At 44.4% G+C, this 27874-nt stretch overlaps 1 protein-coding gene across 3 annotated transcripts in view; it reads left to right on the forward strand.

Moving 5' to 3' along the window:
- The window catches only part of LOC115076905 (protein-arginine deiminase type-1-like), a 204821-nt gene that overhangs the window by 149399 nt on the left and 27548 nt on the right, over nt 1–27874 (forward strand). For all 3 annotated transcript variants that reach the window (XM_029578906.1, XM_029578905.1, XM_029578908.1), the window contains 3 exons: nt 3258–3369; nt 13921–14028; nt 25463–25617. In XM_029578906.1, coding sequence (XP_029434766.1) covers nt 3258–3369; nt 13921–14028; nt 25463–25617 — 375 coding nt within the window. The remainder of the gene's footprint in view (nt 1–3257; nt 3370–13920; nt 14029–25462; nt 25618–27874) is intronic.

Raw genomic sequence — 27874 nt, forward strand, 5'->3', positions numbered from 1 at the left:
CCCCCCGCACCAGCATTTATCTGTATATACGTGCACTTGCCTCCTTTCATACTGTAAATAAGTTCTATATGCTAAGTTCTTAAGTGCACATGCCTCCTTAGCATTGTTTATAGTTCACTTGCATATCTAACCCTAGCATGAATGCAAAAGTTGTAACTCTGCTCTTTGACTCTCTTCATCTGTACTTTTATATATTATCCAGTTAGCCCCCTTCCCTGTTTTTTGTAATTTCCTTTCTCAGTTACTTGTAAACCGACGTGATGTGTCCTACGAATGCCGGTATAGAAAAATGTTAAATAAATAAATAAATAAACCATCGCACGCCCAGGAGAGCGGGCGCTCGCCTCGGAGTGCCGGCTCTCCCGCGGTTTTTACTGTATCGGCCCGTAAGAGTGAACAAATAAAGCACAGTCACCTGGGTTGCTGAGCAACAGAAGCTCGTCTGTTGACCTTATTCTGGTATGTCTGGTTTTTCAGATTGGTAAAGGACTAGAGAAAGAGGAAGTCCTGAGCCCCTCAGGGCAGGGTTGAGGGGCTGTAGCCAATGCCATATGCCACCATGCACGCTGTTTTTTAAGCACCCTGAAACACTAGATTTGGAGGCTCCCTGGTCCCGTCCCTCACTCATAGGTACAAAAACTATTTTCATTCCTCATCTGGCTCATGTTGACTCTGTCAATCACCCCACTTCCTCAGTCCCACATTTTGTGGCAAATTGAAAATGTCATCTCTCACCTGTCTGTTTCTCTCAGCAATCCCCTCTCACTTTTTTTTTTTGCCAAATAAATAGAAAATCTTCTCCCTCACCTTGCAAAGCACTTCAGCTCTTCTCATGGAGCATGGGACATTTTGGCACTCTGCTTTTCCTTTCCTGCTCTGGTACAGCAAAACATGCAGCTTTTTTAAAGCCCCGCAGAGGTGGCATAAGGAGCATTCAAAGGCTAGAGCTATTTCTCACCATTTCTCTGAGTTGGCTTGCTCGTTTTATTTTATTTTTTATTTAAAAATGTTTTTATACCGCTTTTACAAACAATGTTTAATCAAAATGGTGTACAAAAGTATCATTCTAAGAAATAAAAATTAGAAAGACATAAAAAAATAAAAATATCATAATATTACAAAAAGCATGCTTATATAAATAATAAAAATTAAAAACATAAACTATTAAAAATACAAAGACAACTAACGTAGTACTAAAAGATGGTAATATGGTGCCATGTGGTTAAGCCGAAAATAATAATTTGAATTGTTTTTGTAGGTGTAGTTTTTGCAAAATGAAATTATTTAGTAGGTGTAATTTTAAATGCAATTTGAAAGAAATGTGTTTTTAAGGTTTTTTGAAGTGATTCAGGTTGGGTATGGATCTTAGTGAGTCTGGTAATGTGTTCCAAAGGATCGGGCCAGTAACCGAGAACGCTCTTTTTCTGGTAATTTCTAGATGAGCCTGTCGGGTTGATGGTATGTCTAGCAAATTTTTATTCATTGATCTTAAGTGTCTAGAAGGTTTATATATACGAAGAAGAGAGCATAAAGTGGTAGAATTAGAATTATGAATAAGAGAATGTATAATGGTTAGGATTTTGAACTGTATTCTGAATTTGACCGGTACCCAATGTCCCCCAGGAATGGCGGGGTCCAATTCAGTTGCATCTATTGCTATAATGTTTAATGTTTAAAATATTTATATCTTGTATTATCTATAATTCTAAGTGTGTTACAAGAAGATATTTATTAAATACTAAAAAAAACACAAATTAATATTAGACAAAACATAACATTGGTTAAAATCAATAACAGTCAAAACTAAAAATAAAACATAACAAAAACTGCCTGCATTTCTATAAAAAAAGTCTTCTCAAATACATTTTTAGTTATTTTTTTAATGTCTTAAAACATACTTCAAGCCGAAGGGCCTTTGACAAGCTATTCCAGGCAATGGCTCCAGCAACTGAAAACCTTTTTTCCGTCGAGTCTGCTAACTTTACCTGACATACTGTGGGCACATCCAGAAGATATTTCCCAACAGAGCTTAAATTCTACTCCAGCTATAAGCCCTTAGTAAATTAGATAAGCACTGTGAAACTTCATTGTTTAAAACCTTGTGAATAAGTGATATCATAAATGTGATTTTAAATTGAACTGGTAACCAGTGTAGAGCATAGAGAATGGGTGTAATATGGTCATAATGACAAGTACCAGTCAAAATACAGCGGCTGAGTTTTGTATCACCTGAATGGCCCGAACTGTATTTTGTGGTAGACCTGAGTAGATCACATTGCAGTAATTGAGAGATCTTGGACCCAATATTCAAAGCACATTTAGTACTAGATAGCCAGATAAGTCCTACTTAGCCGGCTAAGTGGTGGCCACTGAATATCCAGCTATATTCAGCGCCTGCCATTTAACCGGATAAGTCACTTATCCGGCTAAGTAGATAACTGGACAGTCAGCGGGCGGGGAATAGGTTGATTTGGATGGGAATACTTATCCAGTTATATTAACCGGATAAGTGCCTATATTCTGCCTTATCCGATAAAGTTAACCGAATAACCTAGACCTGCTCAATAGCAGGATATAACTTGTCCGGATAACTAGAACATATCTGGTTATATTCAGCAGCATAACCATGCAGCTGAATATCCCTTCTAAGATATCTAGATAACCTAGATTACCGGATATCTTTGAATATTGGGCCCCATTAAACTAAGGCCTATAAAACAGATTGGAAATCCTGAAAATTCAAGAATGGTTTAATTCTATGTAGCATCCGAAATTTAAAAAAAAAGAACTTTTCAAAACTGCTTTGATATGAGGTTTAAATGATATTGAACTATCAAAAATAACCCTTGGAAATCAGAATCTGCTCTCCCTTGAATATCAACATTGTTAGGAAGTCATTAGTTTTTATCAATTTGAATAATTTCTGTTTTTTTTCCCAAAACTTTTACTGCCAACATGGCCTCAAGAATAACCCAGGCCTGTGCACATACAAAAGCAGTGACTTAAAAAATGACTGGATTTGAATTTTAAAATGACAACAGGGAAAGGTACTAAGTTGTTTAGTCAGTCTGTGCATTCTAAAATGTTGGAGAGTAGAAGCTGAGGCTGGTGCATATTGCATATCTGTGCCTTTCTCCTCCACACACACAAAATATTTGGTTTAATCACTACAAAATATCAGAAATGCAGTCAGTACTTGACAGTGACCATGTCTGCCTGCTTTTCATGCTCTATACTTTTTTTCTTTTATGTCTCAGTGTACGCGATAACAGCAAATTTTTGAAGGAGGTGACTGATCTGGTGAAGAAAGCACAGTGCAAGCTGACTGTCTGTGAGATGGCTGATAACCGTGGAGACCGCTGGATCCAGGTATTATCAACCATGAGAGAGGCCAAAGCCAGTTACTTTAAAGAAACACATGTTGCTGTGCATAAGCTGTCACGACAATACTAAAAGCCATTAAGCATCGGTATGAGCATACCACGATCCCGGCCACAGGAAATGATGTTGAAAGGTACCAGATGGGTGGGAGGGTTAGGGTTTTGGGGGAGAGGGAGGGAGAAAAAGTGTTACACTTACTGCCCGTGGCCGTCCCTCCAGCTTTCCAGCCCTCTCCCGGAACTAACTGCGCCTCCCGGGTCTCTCTGACGTGGTCGCTGGGTCCTCCTCTCCGCCGGGGCTGTCTCAGGTCTCCCTGCTGCAGGACCCAGTCGACTTCGCCCCCTTCCTGCTTCCTCCTAGCACGCGTGCCACCTGCGGGGGCCATAAAAGGGCCCGCAGCGGGAAACCACCAGCAGCTCCTCCTATCTACATCAGAGCCTGCTAGCATTTAAACCAAGCTCCTACCTACAGCAGACGACTTGGCTACAGGTCTACTTCCTCGGTGTTCTGATTTGGGTTCCATTTCCAGTGCATTCTTGTTCCTGTTCCTGTGCTCCGTTCCTGCTCCAGCCTTCCTGTTCCAGATCCTGCCTGCCCGTCCCTCTTCCTGACCCGCTTCCTTCAAACTGATCTTCTGGCTTCTTGACCTCAGACCAGCTATCGTGTATTCTGGCTTCCTGATCTCAGACAGGCTATCGTGGATTCTTCTGGCTTCCTGACTTCGGACCGCTTCGTCATCTCTTCATCACCTGCCATCCTCCCAGGGGCCCACCTAAGTCCAGCTGCTCCTGGCACCCAAAGGCTCAACCCGCAGGGAACGGGATTGGTATTGGTGAAGCTCCAGCTGGCCCCTGTCGTCCCTCAACCTCGCCTCCTGTCGTTGGGAACCTGCAGCAGGCCTTCCTCCCAGGAAGGCCTGCTGCAGGTTCCCAGGCCGAGGCCAGTGTCTCCAATGCCTTCTGCTGCTCATGTAATTTTTAAGCCAGGCCAGGAACAGCCTGCAAAGCGGAGACCCCCGCTGGGTCCATGGACTTGGCTATCTGTTATGACCTCTATGGAAATGTGGACCGGCCGACTACATCATCGAATTTCGGACCTTGGCCACAGAGCTCCATTGGGGTGAGGGTTGTCTACGCTCCATATTTCTCGACGGACTAGTGCCTCGTCTGAAGGATGAGTTGGCGGCCAGGGAACTACCCGCCACTCTCGAGGCTCTCATCGGCTTGGCCAGATGCATCGACTGTCGACTCCAGGAACGTTTCCGGGAGCTACACCCCGCGAAGAGGTTTCCTTCCACTTCCCAGAGCTCCTTGTGCTCATCTTCTCATGGGTTGAGTCCGTCCTCATCCAAGCCACCTCCGTAAGAATCCATGCAGCTGGGATGAGGCAAGTTGTCCCCCGAGGAGTGTCTTCGGCGCCAACGTTCAGGCCTTTGTCTCTATTGTGGAGAGGGAGGACATGTCCTAGCTCAATGTCCTGTGCGTCCGATAAACTCCCGGGCCTAGGGTGCACTGGGGAATTGGCCCTAGGCCTGACACTTCCAACTCCCCCACTCACTCTACCTGTGATCATTCAGACGCCAGACCAGGACTTCCACACCTTGGCCCTAGTAGACTCCAGCGCTGGGGGCAACTTTATCATGAAAGCCCTGGTGGAGCATCTCCGGATACCGGTCTGTACTTCTCTGGTTCCCCTGATTATATCCTTCATCTGTGGGGAGCTCCTTCCGGTCCGAATCGCCCATACCACCAGACCCGTCAGGCTTCGTATGGGCGCTCTTCATGAGGAAATCCTATCCTTCCACATTATTGAGAAGGCCATCCATCCTATAATTCTGGGTCTTCCCTGGCTCCAACGACATTCTCCCAATTTTGACTGGTCGTCGCTGCAACTTTCCCACTGGGGTCCTTCCTGCCATGATTTCTGTCTGAAGGCTGCACCCCAGCGAGCCAGCCTAGCTGCCACGCTTCTTCCTCCAGGCCTTCCTCCACAATACTCGTCTCACGTGGATGTCTTTTCCAAGGTAGGCGCAGATATTTTGCCGCCACACCGCCAATATGACTGTGCCATTAATCTGTTGCCAGGTACGGAACCACCCAGGGGTCAGGTCTACCCCTTATCTTTATCCGAGACCAAAGCCATGTCTGAGAATGTGAGGGAGAACCTGTCCAAAGGCTTTATCTAGCCTTCAAAGTCCCCCGCAGGAGTGGGGTTTTTCTTTGTGGCTAAAAAGGACGGTACGCTACGGCCATGTATAGATTATCGCAGTTTAAATGCCATCACCCAAGAGGACCGCTACACTCTGCCCTTCATCACAGAGCTCTTTGACCGCCTTCAGGGAGCTCGTATATTCTCCAAGTTGGATCTCCGAGGGGCGTATAATTTGATCCGTATCAAGAAGGGCGACGAATGGAAGACGGCCTTTAACACCAGAGACGGCCATTATGAGTACTTAGTTATGTCATTTGGACTATGTAATGAGCCCGCTGTCTTTCAGAACATGATGAATGAGGTGTTCCGGGACATGCTGTATGACTGTGTGGTCATCTATCTCGATGACATCTTGATCTTCTCTCATGATCTCCAGACTCATCGTCGGGATGTCCTTCCTGTCCTCCAATGCCACTGGGACCACCATTTGTTCGCCAAGTTGGAGAAATGTTCCTTCGAGAGGGAGAGCTTGCCTTTCTTGGGCTACATTGTTTCCAGACATGGGTTCTAATGGAGAAGTTTCTAGTATCCTGAAATGGCCCCAACTGGTCAGTCTGAAGGTCTTACAAAGATCCCTTGGCTTTGCCAATTATTATCGAAGCTTCATCCACAACTACTCCTCCTTGACTGCGCCACTGACAGCCTTGACTCACAAAGGAGCCAACCCCAGACAATAGCCGGCAGCAGCCCAGACAGCCTTCTGCCACTTGAAAGTTGCATTCCTCAAGAACCCTGTCTTTAGCACCCGGATCCCCAGAAGCCCTTCATCTTGGAGGTGGATGCCTCCTCTGAGGGAGTAGGGGCTGTCTTGAGCCAACATTCGTCCACCGGTACTCTGCATCCTTGCTCTTTCTTCTCTAGATGATTAGAAGAATTACGGTATTGGGGATATTGGGGATAAGGAGTTATTAGCCATAAAACTCGCCTTTGAGGAGTGGTGCCCCTGGTTGGAGGGAGCTCAACACTGTATCACTGTTTCTCACAGGACAAGCAGGATGGTAGTACTCACATATGGGTGACATCACAGGATGGAGCCCAATCACGGAACACTTTTGTCAAAGTTTCTAGAACTTTGACTGGCCCATACTGGGCATGCCCAGCATGGCACTAACTCTGCAGCCAGCAGGGGCCCCCCTTCAGTCTTCTTTTTTCCGCGCAGCAATAGCCACACGATTAAGGAGCTCCACAGAGATTCCTGACAGGAATTTTCCTCACGGAATTACTACAACTTTTCTTACCTCACAGGGGTCCCTCCTTCAATTTTTTCAAGCTGCGGTACTCCGGTAAGTTTTCTACCCGTTTTTCAGTCGATTCCCGTCGAGTTTGGCCCTCGTGGCTTACTGGCCGCCGACCGTACTGCGGCTCAAATTTTTCATGGCCATGGCATCGGGGTTCCGTCGGTGCCCGGACTGCAATCACACCATGTCCATAACAGACCCTCATAAGGTCTGTGTAATGTGTCTCAGATGTGAGCATGATGTTCTGACCTGTACCAAATGTGCCCTAATGACACCAAAAGGTCTCAAGGCCAGAATAGAGAAGATGGAACTTCTCTTCCGTGCTCAAACCCCGACGCCGTCCATTGCATCGACGTCGTCAGAACCGACACCGTCAACTTCGCGCCAGTATCGACCACCGACTGGTGACCGTCTGGCATCAACGACTTCTCGGCCTTCAACCACCTCTACTCCCCTCAGGATCGAGGGGATCGCAGAGAGAAACATCGCCACCAACATCGAGAGAGCAAAATCATTGACCTTGCCATCATCCAAGCCGCCATCGAAGAAACCCTGTCCAGAAAAGGCACCGACATTTTCGGTGACCAGGTCACCGAAGCAACCCTCACCCGAAAGGGGATCGGGAGCCGCGACTCCGCCTTTAACGGTGGTCCCTCCGGCTATGCCTCTGCCTCCTTCTTCTGTTCTGGAGCTGGGGCTGCTTGCTCCAGGCCTCCGAGAAGAACTGGACCAGCTGGTTCAGGAGGCCATCGACAAGGCGATTTATCGACTCCAAGTTCCTCCGGCACCGACACCAGTACCGATCGTGAAACCGACCACTGACCCGATTCAGTCAGCATTGGCACCGCTGCTCTCGAGGATGGAAGCGCTCATTGCCGCTTTTCCACCAATGGATCCCAGGTCACCAATGGATCCGGTGCCCTCTCCGCTTACCTTGTCATCGGGAGGAGAAACACCATTCTGCATCCCTCCATCGGGAGTCCTACCGATACCTCAGCCATCGATGTCGATACGTCCGTTGGTGCCACCGATCTATCCATCGATGCCGGTGCGTCCATCGGTGCCACCAATCCATTCATCGATGCCCTTGATGCCTGCATCGGTGCCTTCGATGCCTTCATCGCTGCCTCCAATTATTCTTTCGGTTCCTACGGAGCCTAGACCAGGACCTTCAGGGATTCCACCGTCCTGCCCCACCTCTGGCTCCTAGAGGGGCAAGTGCTGATCCCTACAATACCTGGACTGATGATTCTTCACAAGACACCGATGACCTGCCTTCACCACTTTCTCCTACTGAAAGCAGAAAGCGTTCTCCTCCAGAGAACCTTTTCTTCATAAATTTTGTGAAGGAGATGTCTGAATTGGTTCCCTTCCAATTACAGACTGAACAAGATGACAGGCATCAAATGATGGAGCTGTTGCAATTCCTGGATGCTCCTAAGGAAATAACCTCCATCCCTATTCAACACATTCTTCTGGATCTCCTCAAAAAGAACTGGGAACAACCCTGGCTCTGTTGCTTCAGTCAACAGGAAGGCTGACACCACTTATTTGGTACAGTCAACCCCAGGTTTTCAAAAACCTCAATTGGATCACTAATCTGTGGTTGCAGAATCTGCCCAAAAGAGGGCAAAGAGATCAAAACCCCATACTTCCTTTCCCCCAGGCAAGGAACAAAGGTTTCTAGATGCCATTGGTCGCCGGGTCTTCCAGGGCTCAGTGCTCATCTCCCGAATCGCCTCTTACCAGCTCTATGTGACCCAATACAACAGGGTCTTATTTAAGCAGATACAAGACTTGACAGACTCCCTACCTCAGCAATTTCAAAATCAGCTCCAAACCCTAATAAACAAGAGTTTTGAGGCGGGCAAGTAAGAGATAAGATGATCTTACGATATCTTTGACACTGCTACCAGGGTTTCTGCAGCTGCTATCTCGGCAAGAAGATGGGCCTGGCTCAAGTCTTCAGACCTTCGCCTTGAAGTGCAAGACAGATTATCTGACCTGCCCTGTGTAGGAGACAATCTGTTCGGCAAGCAGATTCAACGAACGGTGGTGGAACTCAAGGACCATCATGAGACCTTGAGACAGCTCTCTCTGATGCCTTCTGAGTACTCCTCAAAACAGCCTTTCCAAAAAGACACTAAGAAGTCCTTCTTCCGTCCGAAAAATTCCTACCCGCCATTGGCTAAAACTTGCTCTACGAGACCATTTCAGAAAACCCAGTCTCGTCAGATATGAAAACAAAAGCCGCAAGCAGCTCCTCAGCCGGGCCCTGCTTCCGGTTTTTGACTCCTGCATAGAGAGCAGCAGCCAGCTTCCACTGCCTCACAGACCAGTGGGAGGTCGATTGTGCCATTTCAACAACAGGTGGCACTCAATCACCTCAGACCAGTAGGTCCTAGCAATAATCGCTCAAGGTTATCATCTCAACTTTCTCTCCATCCCACCGGACTCCCCACCTCTACCGACGTGGAGAACATCCGATCACTCCATCTTTCTGGAACAGGAGGTCTCCCTCCTTCTCCAGTCCAAGGCAATAGAACCAGTACCCTACTCTCAGCACAGCCTAGGGTTCTATTCCCGGTACTTCTTAATCCCCAAAATATCAGGAGGCGTTCGTCCAGTTCTGGATCTACATGCCCTCAACAAGTACTTCCATCAAGAAAAGTTCAAAATGGTAACCAGGGGTTCTTTTCTTCCTCTTCTACAAAGAGGAGACTGGCTCTGCTCTCTAGACCTCCAGGACCCATACACTCTATTTATTTATTTATTTAGAGTTTTTTTATATACCGACAACCGTTTGCACATCGTATCGGTTTACATATAACTTGTAACTTTTCGGCAGTGCCTTTACATAGAACAGTAACTATGCATACAGAAATTAACAAAATAACCTGGAAACTGAGTAACTGTTTACAGGATTCAATGGTATATCGTCCATAAACTGGTTAGAGATATTGCGATAACTCCATCTCATCGCAAATACCTGAGATTTCTGGTAGGCCCCAAGCACTATCAGTACCGAGTGCTTCCATTCGGCCTCGCGTCTGCACCACGAGTCTTCACAAAATGTCTCGTAGTAGTTGCAGCCTTCCTCAGGACTCAAGCTGTTCACGTCTACCCCTATCTAGACGATCCTACATCTTACCTTACACACTCCGATTTCATTAGGATTTCTCGTCAACTAAGACAAATCCTACTTAGTCCCATCTCAAACCTTATCATTCATAGGGGCAGACTTGGACACCTTGCAGGCAAAAGCTTTTCTACCTCGACAACGAGCTCTCACTCTCGTCTCTCTCGCACACCAGCTGCAGTCTCAGCGCTACACGACTGCACGCCGCTTTCTCATCCTACTGGGATACATGGCGTCCTCAGTTTAGGTCACCCCAATGGCCTGCCTAGCCATGAGAGTCATGCAGTGGACTCTAAGGTCACAATGGATTCAATGCATTCAGCCCCTGTCGACCATCGTCCACATCACCGACTCATTCCGTCAGTCTCTCGCCTGGTGGAAAAATCAGATCAATCTCCTCCAAGGCTTTCCCTTCCAGGCTCCAGACCCTCAAATAACTCTCACCACCAATGCTTCTAACCTCGGCTGGGGAGCCTATGTGGCCAATCTGCAGACATAAGGAACTTGGTCTCCAGAGGAAGCCAAACACCAAATCAATTTCCTGGAGCTTCGAGCAATCAGATATGCTCTCAGAGTATTTCAGAATCGCCTCTCCAACCAAGTCATCCTGATTCAGATGGACAACCAGGTGGCCATGTGGTACATCAACAAACAGGGAGGCACGGGCTCCTACCTCCTGTGTCAGGAAGCTGCACAGATATGGGGGGAAGCCCTCTCCCACTCGATGTACCTCAGGGCCACCTACTTGCCAGGAGTGGACAATGTGTTGGCAGACAAGCTAAGTCGCACCTTTCAACCGCATGAGTGGTCTCTCAACCCCTCTATAGTGGACTTGATCTTCCAACAATGGGGTTTCCCTCAAATAGACCTCTTCGCATCACCTCAAAACTGCAAAGTAGAGAACTTCTGCTCTCTCACTCGCAGCCAAGAGATGTGTTCTCCCTCTCATTGGCAACCGGTCTCCTATATGCATTCCCTCCACTTCCACTTCTCTCAAAGACTTTCATGAAGTTAAGTCAGTACAAGGGAACCATGATCCTGGTAGCACCTCACTGGCCATGCCAAGTGTGGTTTCCAATACTTCAAGATCTCTCCATTCGCAGACACATTCCCTTGGGAAAGGACCCGCTTCTGATTACGCAAAACGATGGGTGCCTGCGCCACCCCAATCTACAAGCCTTGTCCCTGACGGCATGGATGTTGAAAAGTTAATCCTTCAGCCACTTAACCTTTCTGAATCAGTTTCCTGTGTTCTGATTGCTTCATGGAAGCCTTCCACGAGAAAATCTAAATCTTACAAATGGAACAGGTTTCAGTCATGGTGCTCTTCTCAATCCATTGACCCCTTTACCTGTCCAATCACGAAGTTTCTGGACTATCTCTGGCACTTGTCGGAGTCAGGTCTAAAATCTTCCTCCATCAGAATGCATGTTAGTGCAGTGGCCGCCTTCCATAAAGGTGTCGGGGATGTTCCCATATCAGTACAACCCCTTGTAACACGTTTTCTGAAGGGCTTGCTTCACCTTAAGCCTCCACTGCGTCCTCCGGCCCCTTCTTGGGACCTCAACCTGGTTTTGGGTCGGCTCATGAAACCACCATTCGAGCCTCTCTGATCCTGTGAACTTCGCTATCTCACATAGAAAGTGATTTTCCTTTTGGCAATCACTTCGGCTCACAGAGTTAGTTAGTTACAGGCCCTAGTTACCTATCCGCCTTACACTAAACTTCTGCAGGACCGGGAAGTACTCCACACTTACCCTAAGTTCTTGCCTAAGGTAGTATCAGAGTTTCATCTCAATCAATCCATCATACTACCTACCTTTTTTCCCAGGCCCCATTCCAATCCAGGAGAGCAGGCTCTGCATACCCTTGACTGTAAACGGGCTCTAGCGTTCTACCTAGACCATACAGCTGCCCACAGGAAAGGCACTCAGTTGTTTGTCTCTTTCCATTCCATCAAATTGGGGCAGCCTGTGTGTAAACAGACTCTCCTCCTCCTGGTTAGCAGACTGCATATCCTTTTGCTATCAGCAAGCAGGCATTCCACTTCAAGACCGTGTTAAAGCACACTCTGTGAGGGCCATGGCGACTTCAGTAGCACACCTACGCTTGGTGCTGCTTCCTGACGTTTGCAGGGCTGCCAACTGGATTTCTCTCCATACCTTTACAGCCCACTATTGCTTGGACAAGGCCGGAAGACAAGATTCCATCTTTGGCCAATCTGTCCTGCGTAAGCTATTCACAACTTGACGTACCAACACCCTTCCGCCTGCCCGGTAGGGTTCAGGATGCCCTCGGTCAAATTTTACCCCAGTCCTAGTGCCTTGCACACCTGGGTACATTTGGTGCATACTCGGACATCCTCAGCTCATCCATATGTGAGGACTACCATCCTGCTTGTCCTGTGAGAAAGCAAATGTTGCTTACCTGTAACAGATTTTCTCACAGGACAGCAGGATGTTAGTCCTCACGAAACCCGCCCACCGCCCCGTGGTGTTGGGTTCGTTATGTTTCTTATTTTTTTCGGCATTTCCTGTAGCTTTTTAAACAAGACTGAAGGGGGACCCCTGCTGGCTGCAGGGTTAGCGCCATGCTGGGCATGCCCAGTAGGGGCCAGTCAAAGTTCTAGGAACTTTGACAAAAGTGTTCCGTGATTGGGCTCCATCCTGTGATGTCACCCATATGTGAGAACTAACATCCCGATGTCCTGTGAGAACACCTGTTACAGGTAAGCAACATTTGCTATACTCTGACCACAAAAACCTGGAGTACCTGCACCATGCCCAACTCCTAAATCCCCGGTAGGCCCGATGAACCCTTTTCTTCACCCGCTTCAATTTTGTTTTACGGTACCAACCTGCGAACAAAAACATCAAGGCGGATGCCCTTTCCTGCTCCTTTATTCCGGATGACGCCCGAACCACAGACTCACATTATCGACCCTGTGCGGCTGCAGCTCCTTGCCTCCATTACAGTTCCGGTTGGGAAGACCGTTGTGCCTCGCAGACTCCTTCTGAAAAAAAGTGGAGAGTCTCAATCTGTGATCTAAGAGCTCCATGGAAAAAGACAGACTGTGGATATGTGGTATAATAGCATGACATAAGCATGCCCAGTGAGGCTCAGTCAAATTTCTGTTGCCCACTGAGCAAAGGAATCCATAGGCCCTGTAAGCCACTTTGGTGTCTCCAACAAGTTGATTCATGGTTTGGGTTTCCTTATGTCCATTTCAATACCACCTCAAGACTCATCTGCGAGTTAGAAAAAGAAAAATTGGTGAAGCTCTAGCAGCAATCAAATGCCAGCTGCCACCATCTTGGCTTCTTGCACCAAACTGATTTCCTGGGTCACTTGTTCTTCTTCTTGGTCTTACCAAGGCTGAGAATGCTACAGAGGCAGTATTCAGAGGTCTTGGGAGGGAAGGAAGTCTTAATCATTGCATAACAGTAAACCCTAGTGACTGAACTTAGAGTCCATGTTGCTGGGATCCGGAAGAAGCTGCTATTTGTGGCCCCAATTCAAGGATTGTCACTGCAATGTGGGAGTGGAGGGAATATGATAGGGGAAAAAACCCTGGCAGTTGTGAATGAAGGCTTATGGGAGCATAGCCCATCGGAAACCAGTTTCAATTGAGCTGGAAGTCCAAAAGAGCAGGAAGAAGCTGTTGGACCAATTTCACATCATCCTCTTACTCCTCTCCCCCATCCACCCCAAAAAACTCAATCAGCATAAAAAGATGAAGAATTAGGTCAGAAGAGGAAATTTTTAAAACTGAGGTTGTGTGTCATTGAGAAAAGATAAACACTCTATTCCCCACAATGCAAAACCATATTTAATAAATTTGATTGTAATAAAACAGGAGGGAGAACTAGGAGTAAGATCAACAGAAAAAAATATTAATTCTAGAAATTTGGAAGTTGATACAATTCAACATACTTCCTTTTTTCCTGGCAGGATGAGATGGAGTTTGGCTACACACAGGCTCCTCAGAAAAGCTTTCCTGTGGTTTTTGACTCCCCTAGAGATGGAAAGATGAAGGAGTTTCCTTTTAAAAAGATCCTGGTATGGTATTTTATACTATATGCCTTTGTGTTGTATAGAATGGTTAGATGAAATGTATTTTATTTCTTCATTTAGCATTTTTTGTATTTATTTATTTAGAATTTTATAGCTTGCCCCTCCATGGTTCAGAGCGGGGTACAAAAAACATGCATAATAACAGCTTTAAACAATAAAAACAAACAATATGCATGTCAATAGTCATTTGGCCTGTTTTGAACAAGAATGGTGCTGTAGTAAAGAAGCAAAATTTACATTAGTTATACCCATCCCTGAGGAACTCAATAAAAGCAGCCCACATGCTGCTCCCTTGTGAAGTCAACTGCAGACATACAAAACAAAGATCCTACCACAGCTGGATAGAAACAGTGAGGTCAATATTCAAAAAAGTGTAAAAGAGATAATGTATTCAGGTAAAGTTAGCTGGAGAACATATCAGGAATATTCAGCGGGATAAACCTCCTGCTGAATATATTCAAATAAACTGGGTATGGTGTATATTTACTGAGTTGTGCTAGGCATTTAGCCCGCGTTTGGACGCGCGTTTTCAACACACTATCACCCCTTAATAATGCGTCGAAAATGCGCGTCCAACCCCCCCCGAAACTAATAGTGCCCGCAACATGCAAATGCATGTTGATGGCCCTATTAGTTATTCCCATGCGATCCAGAAAGCAAAATGTGCAGCCAAGCCGCACATTTTACTTTAAAAAATTAATGCCTGCCCAAAGGCTGGTGTTAATTTCTGCCGGCGCCGGGGAACTGTACAGAAAAGCAGAAAAAAACTGCTTTTCTGTACACCCTCCGACTTAATATCATAGCGATATTGTCGGAGGCCCCAAAAATAAAAAAATAAAAAATTTAAAATCGGCCAGCAGGTCGGAAGATGAACGCTCCATTATGCCAGCGTCTGTTTTCCAAACCCGGGCTGTCAGCGGGTTTGAGAACCGATGCCGGCAAAATTGAGCGTCGGCTGTCAAACTCCCTGACAGCTGCTGCTCCTGTCAAAAAAGAGGCGCTAGGGACGCGCTAGTGTCCCTAGTGCCTCTTTTTACCACGGGCCCTCATTAGCATATTCTTCCCCCCTGAATCGCGCACACAGGAGAGTGGCCTGTGCACGCGCCAGGAGAGAGGGCGCTCACCCAATCTCCCGCAACTTTTACTGTATCAGCCCGAATGTGAGGTCAATGTACCCTTAATATTACAAAAATAGTAATGAACAGTGTCCTTCTAAGGTCTGGGTTGCTATGAGCAAAATGTTTTGGTTATATTAACCTGTGAGCGCTACTTTCTTTGATGGAAAATGCCTATCAATTTATATGTCCCTTTTACAAACTCCCTCCTCACCGCTCTCCAAAACTGGGAAACCTGCCTTGCCGCCATCATTCAGCTCCTCACCAACATGCACCTATCTCTCAACCCCCAAAAAACTGAACTCCTCATCGTCTCCTCTAAACACGCAGCAATTTCTATACCGCCCGCCTGCTCCTCATCTTCTTTCCCATCTCACACACGAAACCTGGGTGTCATCCTTGACAGCCAACTCACCTTCAAACCATACATCAAATCTATCCTCAGCAATTGCTATTTCAAACTACAAACGCTTAAAAAATTCAAACCTCTTCTATACTTCTCTGACTTCCGTACAGTTCTCCAGTCCATCATTTTTTCTAAAATGGACTACTGCAACTCTCTCCTCCTTGGCCTCCCTGCTACCTACATCAAACCGTTACAACTCCTCCAAAATGCCACTGCACGCCTCCTCACAAACGCCAATAAGAACGATCACATCACTCCTACTCTAATTGATCTTCACTGGCTACCGATACATTCCCGCATCCTCTACAAAACTCTTACACTCATTCACAAAAGCATTGCCAATGACCATTACCACTGGATAAATCCCCCATTTCTTCCTCGAACATCCTCCAGACCAGCATGCTCCTCTCTCCAAGGAACCCTCTGCACTCCCTCTATAAAATCCACCAGACTCATCTCCACAAAAAACAGAGCCCTCACGCTTGCTGGCCCCACACTTTGGAACTCCATGCCCCATGAACTACGTACCGAAACCTCTACTCCCAAATTAAAAAAAAAACTTAAAACATGGCTCTTCCTCCAAGCCTACCCCACCTTATCCACCCATCCTAACCCCTCTGTCTTACTTGAAAAAACGTAAAGCACCCCAGAAACTTTACAATCTCTTCCCTATAGCTAGTTTCCTATAACCAATCTCTTATAAATCCTCCATTCCTGATTTCTCCTCCTCTAAATCTAAGCAGCACCCCTTCTAGGCCTTTCGAATTTCCCCTATAGTTTCACCCGAAACTCAGCATCTGCAACGATTATATTATACTTTTGAACCTTGTACATAGCTTTCCCTCCCCCCCCCAATCTATCCTACCCCCAGTTGGAATGTATTTATAAATTCTTGGTTTCTTATTGCACTCTTGTTGCTTTCCAGTTATTTGTAAACGCCATACCTTCTTAATATGGTTTGTTCTAAGTTTTCTGTAAACCGATACGATGTGCAAACGGTTGTCGGTACATAAAATCTTTAAAATAAATAAATAAATAAATATGCAATTAATGAAATTTCATGCAGAAAGGCACAAGGAAACAGAATTATAATACAATAAACTTTCTATATTGAAATAGCACTAACTGCCAGCACTCAGAGAGTAGCAGCCCTATGTATGAAAAGGCAACACTGCAAATATTAAACCAGGCCCTAAAACACCAATTCACCTCCTATTAGGAAACGGAACAAGCCAGGCTGCCTACACTCTCATCAAATACAAAAAAAAGTGACTGTAAAGTATACATAGAAACTTGTAGTTCCTGACCATACCCAGGTCAGTCCAGAAAAGTGGGTTGTGTATCCCTACCAGCAGGTGGAGTCAGAGAACAATTAGAACTTTGGGCACTGTTACATAACGAGAGTGCAGTCCCTCAGTATTGGCCTGTACCCAAGCCCACACTAACAGAACTAACTAGCGTTTGGGTTTCAACCCAAACAAAAAAACGACAACCTGCGGCCTCAACAAACAGACTCAGAAACTGCTCCATCTAGTAACTCTGTCAACAAGGAGCTCCGTAATTAAAGAAACAGCAAATTGTAAGGCAATGCAGTCTTTCGGTATCTGAAGAAAGGGGTGGGTCTCTGGATTGATCTGTGGTATTACATGAACGAAAATTAGCAGGTAAGAACCAATTTTCATTTGGAAACCACATCAAGCCAGACTCCATATATCATGCAAGAATGTAAAAACAGAAACATCATCATCATTCCTCACAAAACAAACACTAAAACCATCTACTAGATAAATGAGGCTTGACCGACGTGCCGCAAATGCGCAGTAGGGAGCAGCGCTACTGCGCATGCGCGGCACAAAGAACTCTGCCCGACATGCCACGAGAGAGCACGTTGGTCTGAGCGGCAGACATGGCGTTTTGCGGCAGTGGCGGCGGTATGTCACCATCGGTCAGGCCAGCAACAGAGAGCGGTGGATGCGGCGTGGAGGAGCAGCGGCGGTGAAAGCTGAGCGACAGGCGGGCAAGCAACGAGCGCGGTGGTCAGGCGCTCCAAGAAAAGGCTCCTGAGACATGTTAACAGCCTGAACCTGGCCCTCCGTTGTCGGAGAAGGGGGGAGGGGGAGGGAGTAGGAAGTAGGGACGGCGACGGAGGGACAGGCTCAGGCTGTTAACATGCTGCAGTTCCGTCAGCAAATGCCTCCTCCTTTAGCCTGATCCCTCCCAGCCGGCCCTGTAGAAGAGAAAAAGAGGGAGGGGAAGGAGGGCTGAGGGAGAGGGAAGGGGTTGTGGATGAGGTGATGAAGGAAAGGGAAGATGAGGGGATGGAAGGAAAAGGGCTGAGTGAGTAAGTGGGAAGGGTAAGACATTGTGCAGAAGAGAAAAAGAGGGAGTGGGAAGGGGGTGTGGATGAGCTGGGAGAGGATGAGCTGGGAGAGGATGAAAGTGAGGGATGGGATTGAGAGAGGGTGGGGAGTGACTGAGGAGAGGTGAGAGTGAGGGAAGGGGAGGGAGTGGTAGTGGGAGGGAGAATGAGGGGGGAGGTGTGAGTGAGGGAAGGGGAGGGAGTGAGATGGAGAATGAGGTGGAGGTGAGAGTGGGGGGAGTGAGAGTGAGGGGAGTGAGTGGGAGGGAGGATGAGGGGGGAGTGAGAGAAGGGAGAATGAGGGGGGAGGTGAGAGTGAGGGAAGGGAATTTGAGTGGGGGTAGGGGAGGGAAGGGGGGGTGAGTGATTGAGGTGAATGAGCGAGGAGAAGGGGGAGTGAGGGAAAAGAAATGTAGATGGGTGCAGTGTCCGAAAGCGGACCGAAATTTTTTTTTAATGTAGCCCGTTGTTACGGGCTTAATGGCTAGTGAAATATAAAACATCATAATAGTAAAACCATACTAATAAAAATAAATATTTCAGAACAACTGATGAATAGAATAACATCTAATAATTAATAACTCAATAACATTTTTTAAAGTTTACCAAACACCATTAACATTTTTCAAAACAGCAGACATTTAAACAGAGGTAAAAAAATATTCCCCACGCTCCATAACTGGGAGCTTTTGATTTCCAGTCACCGTGAGATTGTCATGGATTAGTTGGGGAGAGGGAGGGTGCATACTTTATCCTCTCTCTTTCATATTCACACATTCCCCGACACATACAAGATGCCTTTGAATACTGACCTCAGAATTCACATTTCATATTCCATCTTAATGTAAATCTGCACCCTAGGGGAGGGGCCACATAACTCCACTTCTCAGTTGTGTGATTTAGGAGGGATACGTGCAGCATACCCACACAACTAAAGGTTCTCCCAGGACTGAAGCAGAAAATAAAAACGACCTGCAATAACATAAACCCAAAAATGATTTACTATTGCAAGTAATGCATATAAAATCAAAGCATACACATTTGCGTAACACATTATGATTCTTATATTCTATAGCAACGAGAAACATATGGCATTGTAGTGAAAGAAAAATATATTAGCACTGGCAAATTAAGAAAATGAGTTTTGTAAGAAAATCACTACCCCTGCCCTAAAACTCAGCTCAGTTCACTTACAGAACATTTATTCTGGCCCAGAATAATAGCATAAGTTCTCAGTTAAATTTCAAGTGATATTTTAATCCTTTCTGTGGTCCAAATGATTGATGAAGCCATTGGATATGCTTAAAGTCCAGTATTCAATGCAGATTCAATGTCCACTTGCTTCATGGAGATGAAAATCCAAAACCTCACAAAAAGAAAATATTTTCGCTCTGCTCTATAAATTCATGGCAGATCTTCTTAAAGCCCTTGCCAATGCAAATTTGCCTAATACTTCAATATGCAAGCAGCTATTCTATGACTGTTCATCTAATTTGAAATAAAAACAAAAATCAGGAAATATCTGATCATCACCTTCCTTTCCCTCACTGCAAAATAACAAACAGTTCAGTTCCACTATATAAGTACTTTTCTTTAGATAATAACTACAATGAAACATCCAACTATCAGAAGCTGCTCTTACTTTAATTTCAGCCAGAAACTGGAATTTATCAGTCAAAGCTATATTTCCTGAACATACCCAGATCAGTCCAGAAAAGTGGGTTGTGTATCCCTACCAGTAGATGGAGTCAGAGAGCAAAAACTTTGGACATTGCCATATATACTAAAGTGCCACCTGCAGCTTCCTCGGTGTCTCTGTACAGTTTTAAAAAAAAGAAGGCTTTCCACAGAAAAGAGACAGACAGAGGAAAGAGAAGGCAAATGTGGTGTTAGAGAGGCACAAATGATAAAGAACAGAACACAAAAAAGCAGAGGAACCCATGTAAGCAGACAGGGAGAAAAAGAGAAAAAATGAAAGACAGTAATAAATAGAAACGGGCAGAAAAGAATACCGACTGAAACAAAGAAGATCTGAATGAAGATGATGATAAGAAAAAAAAAGAAATGAGAAGATTCTGAAAACTTAAGGCAAGCTAAATATAGAAGTTTCCAGAAATGACTATTTGCAAGGATTGGATTCCCTATGGCAAGTGTTCATTAGTTGCACCCTTGGGTATTCTTTGGTCTTCTACTGTCACCATCATCTCCTTACTCTAATGCCTGGATAGCTGTTCATTCTTGTGAAGCTGCACCAAGCTCACAGGTTTCTTCCTGAATACTGGATCCTTCCCAAATGGGTAGGCACTAGGCATAAATAGCAGAGGTAACAGTGTGCAGAGCCTGGACATCACGACTGCAAACATCTGCCGGCATATTCTTGAATACTTTAGTGTAGCTGTAGAGTTGCACACATTCACACTCTTTCTCCCTGCAGATTGCTCCTTTTTGTATTGGTCTTTATTCTTTTTTTTTTTTATTTCTTTATTTTACACAAGAAAGGATACAGAAACAGCAAGTGAAATACAAAAATATGCCAGAATTTAGCTAAATAGAACACTACAGCAATGCTAAACCAAAGCAAAGTAGCCATTGAACTCCAAAATGTCCCAATCTTGTGTTTAAACTTTTTAAGACTTTCCATTCACAGACACTCAACACCATTCATACACACTCAATCATCCACTCCACATTCACACCATCAGATTCCAGGCTGCATTAAACAATTAAACCAGAACCATTAAAAATCGGTTCAAGTTATACAGAGAGCATTCTAGTAAGTACAGTTAACATGTGGTAGAATATCCACTAGTCAATAATGTCTGTCCGAGTATCATGGGTAACAGATTGTACGTCAATTCCCTAAGTTTCACATATTCTGCTGGTACTCATCATTTAGTATACTTAACATCTAGCCTTTCTATTTGCACCCAATCTGCAAGTTTTATTACCACATTAATGGCGTAGTACCTACTGATTTAAGAACATAAGAACATGCCATACTGGGTCAGACCAAGGGTCCATCAAGCCCAGCATCCTGGTTCCAACAGTGGCCAATCTAGGCCATAAGAACCTGGCAAGTACCCAAAAACTAAGTCTATTCCATGTTACTGTTGCTAGTAATAGCAGTGGCTATTTTCTAAGTCAACTTAATTAATAGCAGGTAATGGACTTCTCCACCAAGAACTTATCCAAACTCTTAGTTGGGATGGAGATCCACTGCATAGAGCCTAGTAATATAAAGTCCCCAGTAAATGGTGGTTTTGTTGGATGATGTTTTCAATGACGCTAAGCACTATATTCCAAAATGGAAACATAACTGGACAAAGAATAAAATTATGAATTAGAATACCCCTTTCACTATAACACTTAAGACAAACATCTGTATCACTGATATGCATTTTTCAGACATGCACATTATCAATATACATTCTATGCAAAAGTTTGTATTGCATTTCCTCTAGCTTTACTTCCACTGTGGTGGTAAAGGCAAACTCAAAACAGGTCACCAAGTCTTTCTCAGTTACTGGGTGCCCCAAGGTAGTAGTCCACAAACAAGCCAGCGATGAGCAAAGCTGTGAGTTTCCTTAGTTAAGCGAAGGTGTTACTATGGCTTTTAACTTTGGTAAATAAAACTATAACCAACTCAGTGTCAAATATATTAGGGCATTTGGAGAGAACTTGTAGAACATAATGCCTAGATTGTAAATATATAAAGAAATGCTGACATGGTACTCCAAATTGAGATTGTAACTGATAAAAGGAAAGTACAGAATTCTGAAGTACACAGTAAAGATTTTCAATAGACTTCAAACCTTTATGCTCCCAGTGCTTAAAAAGAGGATTATCTAAACCTGGCAAAAAAAAAACTGGATTACCCATTAAACTCAGCAATTTGGTTTTATATCAAGGACAACCCCATATCACCAATCACCAAAACCACAATTCACTACAGGAACTCCTGCTCTAGAGAGGACCTCACCTCTCTCCTATCTTCGGAACTTGCCAATCTTGACCTTTCAGACGCAGAAACAGCCATCTCGTCATGGCACAACATCACGAACAAGGTGGCAGAAAAACTTTGCCACCAAAAAACCAAAGAGATCAACCCAGCCTGCAAAAACAAAAAACCATGGTTCACGCAGGAACTAAAAACCATCAAATTAGAATTGAGAAAAAAAGAACACGCATGGTGGAGGAATCCTTCCAACACTACACTGAATGAGTACAAAACCCTCATGCACAATTACAGAAACAACATCCTTCGCACAAAGAGAGATTTTTATGCCCACAAAATTCACAATTTTTCCTTTGATCCCAAAGCGCTGTTCACATATGTCTCAGAGCTCACAAAACCCACCTCACCAACTATCCCAGATGATCAAGCACAATCAAGATGCACAGAACTTGCTCAATTTTTTGAAAACAAAATTCTCAATCTAATGGCCCCTCTGGCAACCAGTAACACAGTACCTCCTTCTATCATCACTCCTTCACGCAACCAGAACATAAACCTAGATTCATTCGAACCTATCTCCTCACTCGAAATCGAAATGACTCTTAAAAAGATGAAACCCTCCACTCACCCGACAGATTCCATCCCTTCTAAACTCCTACTCACCATTCCGAACTTCATAGCGAAGCCCTTAGCAGAGATCATTAATAGCTCGCTAACCCAAGGTCTAGTACCAGACATCCTGAAACTAGCCACCCTCAAACCTCTCCTCAAAAAACCCAACTTGGACCCTACAGACCCGGCTAATTTTCGCCCCATCGCTAACCTTCCATTTGTAGCCAAACTTATGGAGAGGATAGTCAACAAACAGTTATCCGAATACCTAGAAGAGCATAAAATCCTCACAACAGCCCAATTCGGATTCCGCAAATCCCTTAGTACGGAATCCCTCCTAACCTTTCTAACTGACAGAGTCCTCGTAGGTCTGGAGAAAAAGACCCCATACCTCCTGATTCTCCTCGACCTATCAGCTGTGTTTGATACCGTAAAACACTCTATCCTGATCAACCGGCTCTCAGACATAGGCATCTCAGGATCAGCCCTGGAATGGTTCAGATCCTTCCTACACAATAGGACTTTCAAGGTCAGAATCAGCAACAAGGATTCCCTCCCGGTCAAATCCTCCTTCAGAGTTCCCCAAGGATCCTCTCTCTCCCCCACCCTTTTTAACATCTATCTTCTCCCCCTATGTCATCTACTCTCAAGTCTTAAGGTCACACACTTCATATACGCAGACGATGTTCAGATTCTGCTGCCAATCACTGACTCCATCTCCAACACCATCAACTTCTGGAACAATTGTCTACAGTCCATAAACTCACTCCTATCTAGCCTTAACCTAGTACTTAATACATCAAAAACAGAACTTTTGCTTATCACTCCAGATGAGAACCTTCAGCCTACCAACAACCTAACCTCACCACCAATGATCAATTTCACTCAAGTAAGAGACCTTGGGGTCACCTTAGACAAAAGGCTGAACCTCAAAGAATTTGTCAAGAACACAACGAAAGAATGCTATTATAAACTACATATTCTGAAAAAGCTGAAACCTCTCCTACATTTTCAGGACTTCAGAACAGTCCTCCAAACAATACTATTTTCCAAAATCGATTACTGCAACTCTCTGCTTATTGGCCTTCCAACCATCACCACCAAACCTCTACAAATGTTGCAGAACTCCGCCGCAAGGATTCTTACTAACACCAGCAGAAGTGAACACATAACACCCATTCTAAAACACTTACACTGGCTCCCCATCAGATCCAGAATCATTTTCAAAGTGCTAACTATAACACACAAGAACATCCATTCACAAACGTCGCTAGATCTAAGCCGTCCACTTCGCCTACACGAGTCTTCAAGACCAATCAGAAACAGATACTTAGGCACCTTACACGTACCTTCAACCAAGTCCTCACTCAAGAAACGCGCATTCTCGACTGCCAGCCCCCTTCATTGGAATGCCCTCCCCACGGACATTCGCCTTGAAACGTGTACTCAAACATTCAAAAAGAAACTCAAGACCTGGCTCTTTACAAAAGCCTACACTTAAAGGTTTAGCTCAGAGCCACGTCCCAGAACTTGAATCATTCTCGCTTTTATAATCATATCAAACAACTCCTAATTGTATTCTTGGTCTCACAATTCCAAATCATTAAATATTTGAGCATGCTACACCAATACCTCTTAAGCCAGATGTAACCTCAGTTTTTGAAGTCTTCAATCCCAAAGAAATAACCGCTAGTTCTTGTATACTTAACCCTATTCTGAAGACGTAAACTTTTCATGAAGACTGTAATCTTTAAGCATTTGTATTTATTATAAGAATTTGTATTTACTATTTATTTTATTATTTAGCTATTAACATTGTTCTGTTACCACTTGGTACTATTTCTCTCCTTTACCTCAAACTCTAAGTTCCTACTAAGTTAGCCATGTTATTTATACCCAATCGTTGGATGTAATTGTTTATTTGTTTAATTATTTATTTATTTATTTATTTGACTATGGAAATATTTTTTCCTGCTTTTTCTGTTTTATGTAAACCGGTATGATTTGCATTTTAATGTAAGAATGTCGGTATATAAAAATTATAAATAAATAAATAAATAAATAAATAAATAATTGTTCAATTTGTTTGATGTAATTTTCTAATCCTTGTTCTGTGTAAACCGAAGTGGTATGTACTAGTGCATGAACTCCAGTATATAAAAGCCTTTAAATAAATAAATAAATAAATAAATAAATAAATAAATATGGAGATATCTTCCACTCAGTGCAGAAATATTGCCAAGCCTTCAAAACTGGTCTAATTAGAATATGTGTGTTCACCTTGTAAAATGCTGACCAGGGACCAACACCTAAGGTCAGACAGAATGAGCCAGAGTCCACTAGCCCAGTTTGTGGAAATCTGAGTGGGCAAGGGAGACTGCAGTTGTGAGAACAAGGAAGTTCTGCTAATAGCAAGATAACATGAAGCAATAAATTTTGGGTATCAGACTAGAAATAAAAGTTTCCCAAGAGCTAGCTTGTTTGTGGGCAAGAGAAAGAGGACAGATGCAGGGGGAAAAAGGAAATATTTTCACAAGCTTTTTCTAGCTTGTCTGGAAAATTACAAGGGGACAGACAACACTTGACAGAAGGACCAAAAAAGGTCAGACAATACTATATTGAGGGATGAAATTGTGTATTTAAGGGGCTTAGCAAATGCTCTTTGAAGGAGTTCCCAAAGGACAGGTTGACACACAGCTTCAGAGTTGCCTGTTTTTCTCCTTCCCTATACTTTGTGTACCTGTAAACGAATATATTGATATATCAATAAAGTTCCAGTATTTTGATATATTTGTGGTCCTGAGTATTGGTCATAGGGGTGGATAAGCACACAACCTTCCTTGATACATTTTTATTCCTAGGATGAAGTACATTCATAGGTTTCAAAGGTCTTAGGATATCAGAGATTAGATCCGGCACTTCAAATTTAATTATGCATGATACTATAATAATCTTTATTCTTGTTCCCCCAGGGGCCAGATTTTGGGTATGTCACAAGACAGCCAATATCCTATTTGGATGTCAGCAGCCTGGACTCTTTTGGCAATCTTGAAGTGAGCCCCCCAGTGACAGTGAATGGAAAGGCATATCCTTTGGGGAGGATCCTAATTGGAAGCAGCTTACCAAGGTTGTTATTTTTGAGTGTTAGTGTTGCAGTGTGTGTGTGATAGTTGGTCATGATAGATGCAAGAAGTAACTTCTAGAATATAAAGAATAACATTCAGTATGAGTGACAGAAGAACAGATCATTAGTTAACTGTTTATTTTAGTACAATGCCAGATCAGACATATCCTGCTTCATTCAAAGACTTTTGTTTATAACCCTTTTATTCAAAATTTTAATTTTAAATCTTTCCCTTCCACTTCTCCACATTTCTGCCTTCTCCCTCAGCAAAGAAAAGTAAACTATAACCTAGGAGACTTAAAAAAGTACATAGAAGCATAGAAAATGATGGCAGAAAAGGACCAAACGGTCCATCCAGTCTGCCTAGCAAGCTTATGGTAGCATCTGCTGTGCCATACAGGTCACCCCCATATTTATTTATTTATTTATTTGCTTTTTTATACCGACATTCAATTCAAAATATCACACCGGTTTACATTGAAACAAATTGTCAACAAATATTATTGAAGACCATACTTAGCTTCCCTTGGTTGCTGTCTAATTCCCTGTTACCTCTTGCTATTAAAGCAGAGAGCAATAATGGAGTTGCATCAACAGTATGAAGGTTTATTGATTAAGACAGCAGTTTTCAACTGGTGTGTTGCAACACACCAGTGTGTCGCCAAGCACCAGCAGGTGTGTCGTGCACTTCCTGGTCTCCTGCTGCTTTTCCCTCCCTCTCCTCACCCAAGCAAGATGCACAGAATTCTTCAATGAATACAGCAGCAGTATTTGTGGAAGCTGGCAACAGCAACATGGCCTTTTCTTCTTCCTCCCTCTGTGGCCTGGAAGAAGTAGTGATGTTTACCGGGCACAAGGGAAAGAGGAAGCGCCATGCTGCTGCTGCTGCTGCTGCCAAAATCATTTCCCAAGGCTCCCAAGACTCCCCCCGGTCCTGCAGTGGTAAGAAAGCAGCACTCCGCTGTTTGCCTGTGCTGTGATCATCACAGTGCAGAGCAGTAAGCTGAGAATGTGACCGCAGGGATTTCCTGCCATGCAGCTGTTTGGGAAATCCATCGATTAGCTGCCCCTGGTCTGTGGTGGGTGGCCACATTCTCAGCTGATTGTTCTGCACTGTGATGATTGCAGCACAGGCAAACAGCTGAGTGCTGCCTTCTTACTTCTCTGAGGCTGTGGGGAATCACTCCTGCAGTTTCCAGCCTGTCACAACTCTGCTTTAATAGCAGCATACTGACTGCCTTGTGCTGAAGCTGCCATGTGTCCTGGGAGTGGGGGTGAGGGAGTGAAACAGAGAGAGTGAGCCACCATGTGTGTAAGTGTGTGGGAGAATGTGTGTGATTGAGACTGTGTAAGAGAGAGAAAACGTGTGTGAGAGCAAGAGACTGGTCAGGGAGGTGAGTGGTATGTGTGAGAACAAGAGACTGGTCAGGGAGGTGCCTGGTGTATGTGGGAGAGAGATTGGTCAGGGAGGTGACTGCTGTGTGTGTGAGAGAGAGCTTGGTCAGGGAAGTGACTGGTGTGTGTGTATGAGAGAGAGAGATTGTGGTCAGGGAGGTGACTGCTGTGTGTGTGAGAGAGAGCTTGGTCAGGGAAGTGACTGGTGTGTGTGTATGAGAGAGAGAGATTGTGGTCAGGGAGGTGACTGCTGTGTGTGTGAGAGAGAGCTTGGTCAGGGAGGTGACTGGTGTGTGTGTGTGTGTGTGTGTGTGTGTGAGAGAGAGATTGGTCAGGGGGTAACTGATGTGTGTATGTGTGAGAGAAAGAGAGATTGGTCAGGGAGGTGATGGTGTGTGTGTGTGTGTGTGAGAGACAAAGAGAGATTGCTCAGGGAGGTGACTGGTGCATTGGGAGAGAAAGAGAGATTGGTCAGGGAGGTGACTGGTATGTGTGAGAGAGCGAAAGAGAGAGAAAGATGACTGGTGTGTGAGAGACAGAAAAGTGTGGGTGTTTGTGAGACTAGTCATGGGCCCTAAGGAAAAGGAGCGTGAGGATAGAGTTTCAGCAGTCATTGCTGCTTCTAATGTGTGCTATTGGCCTACAAGGGAAAGGAGTAGGAGAGTTGCTGGAGAGGGTAAGTAAAGGTGGCTTTTGAAGCTTCTCTTTCTTGATTGACTGCCATTTTAATTATTGGGTATTATGTGATGTGTCTGCTTTTGAAATATTTTATTAGTGTTTAGAGAATTTTTAATAATCTTGTAAGTTTTTAATGATTGGATTTTATTCTATTTATCAGTTGTTTTGAAATATTTATTATTCTAGT

The sequence above is a fragment of the Rhinatrema bivittatum genome, chromosome 15 (genome assembly GCF_901001135.1).
Source record: "Rhinatrema bivittatum chromosome 15, aRhiBiv1.1, whole genome shotgun sequence".
In the NCBI taxonomy this organism is placed as follows: Eukaryota; Metazoa; Chordata; class Amphibia; order Gymnophiona; family Rhinatrematidae; genus Rhinatrema; species Rhinatrema bivittatum.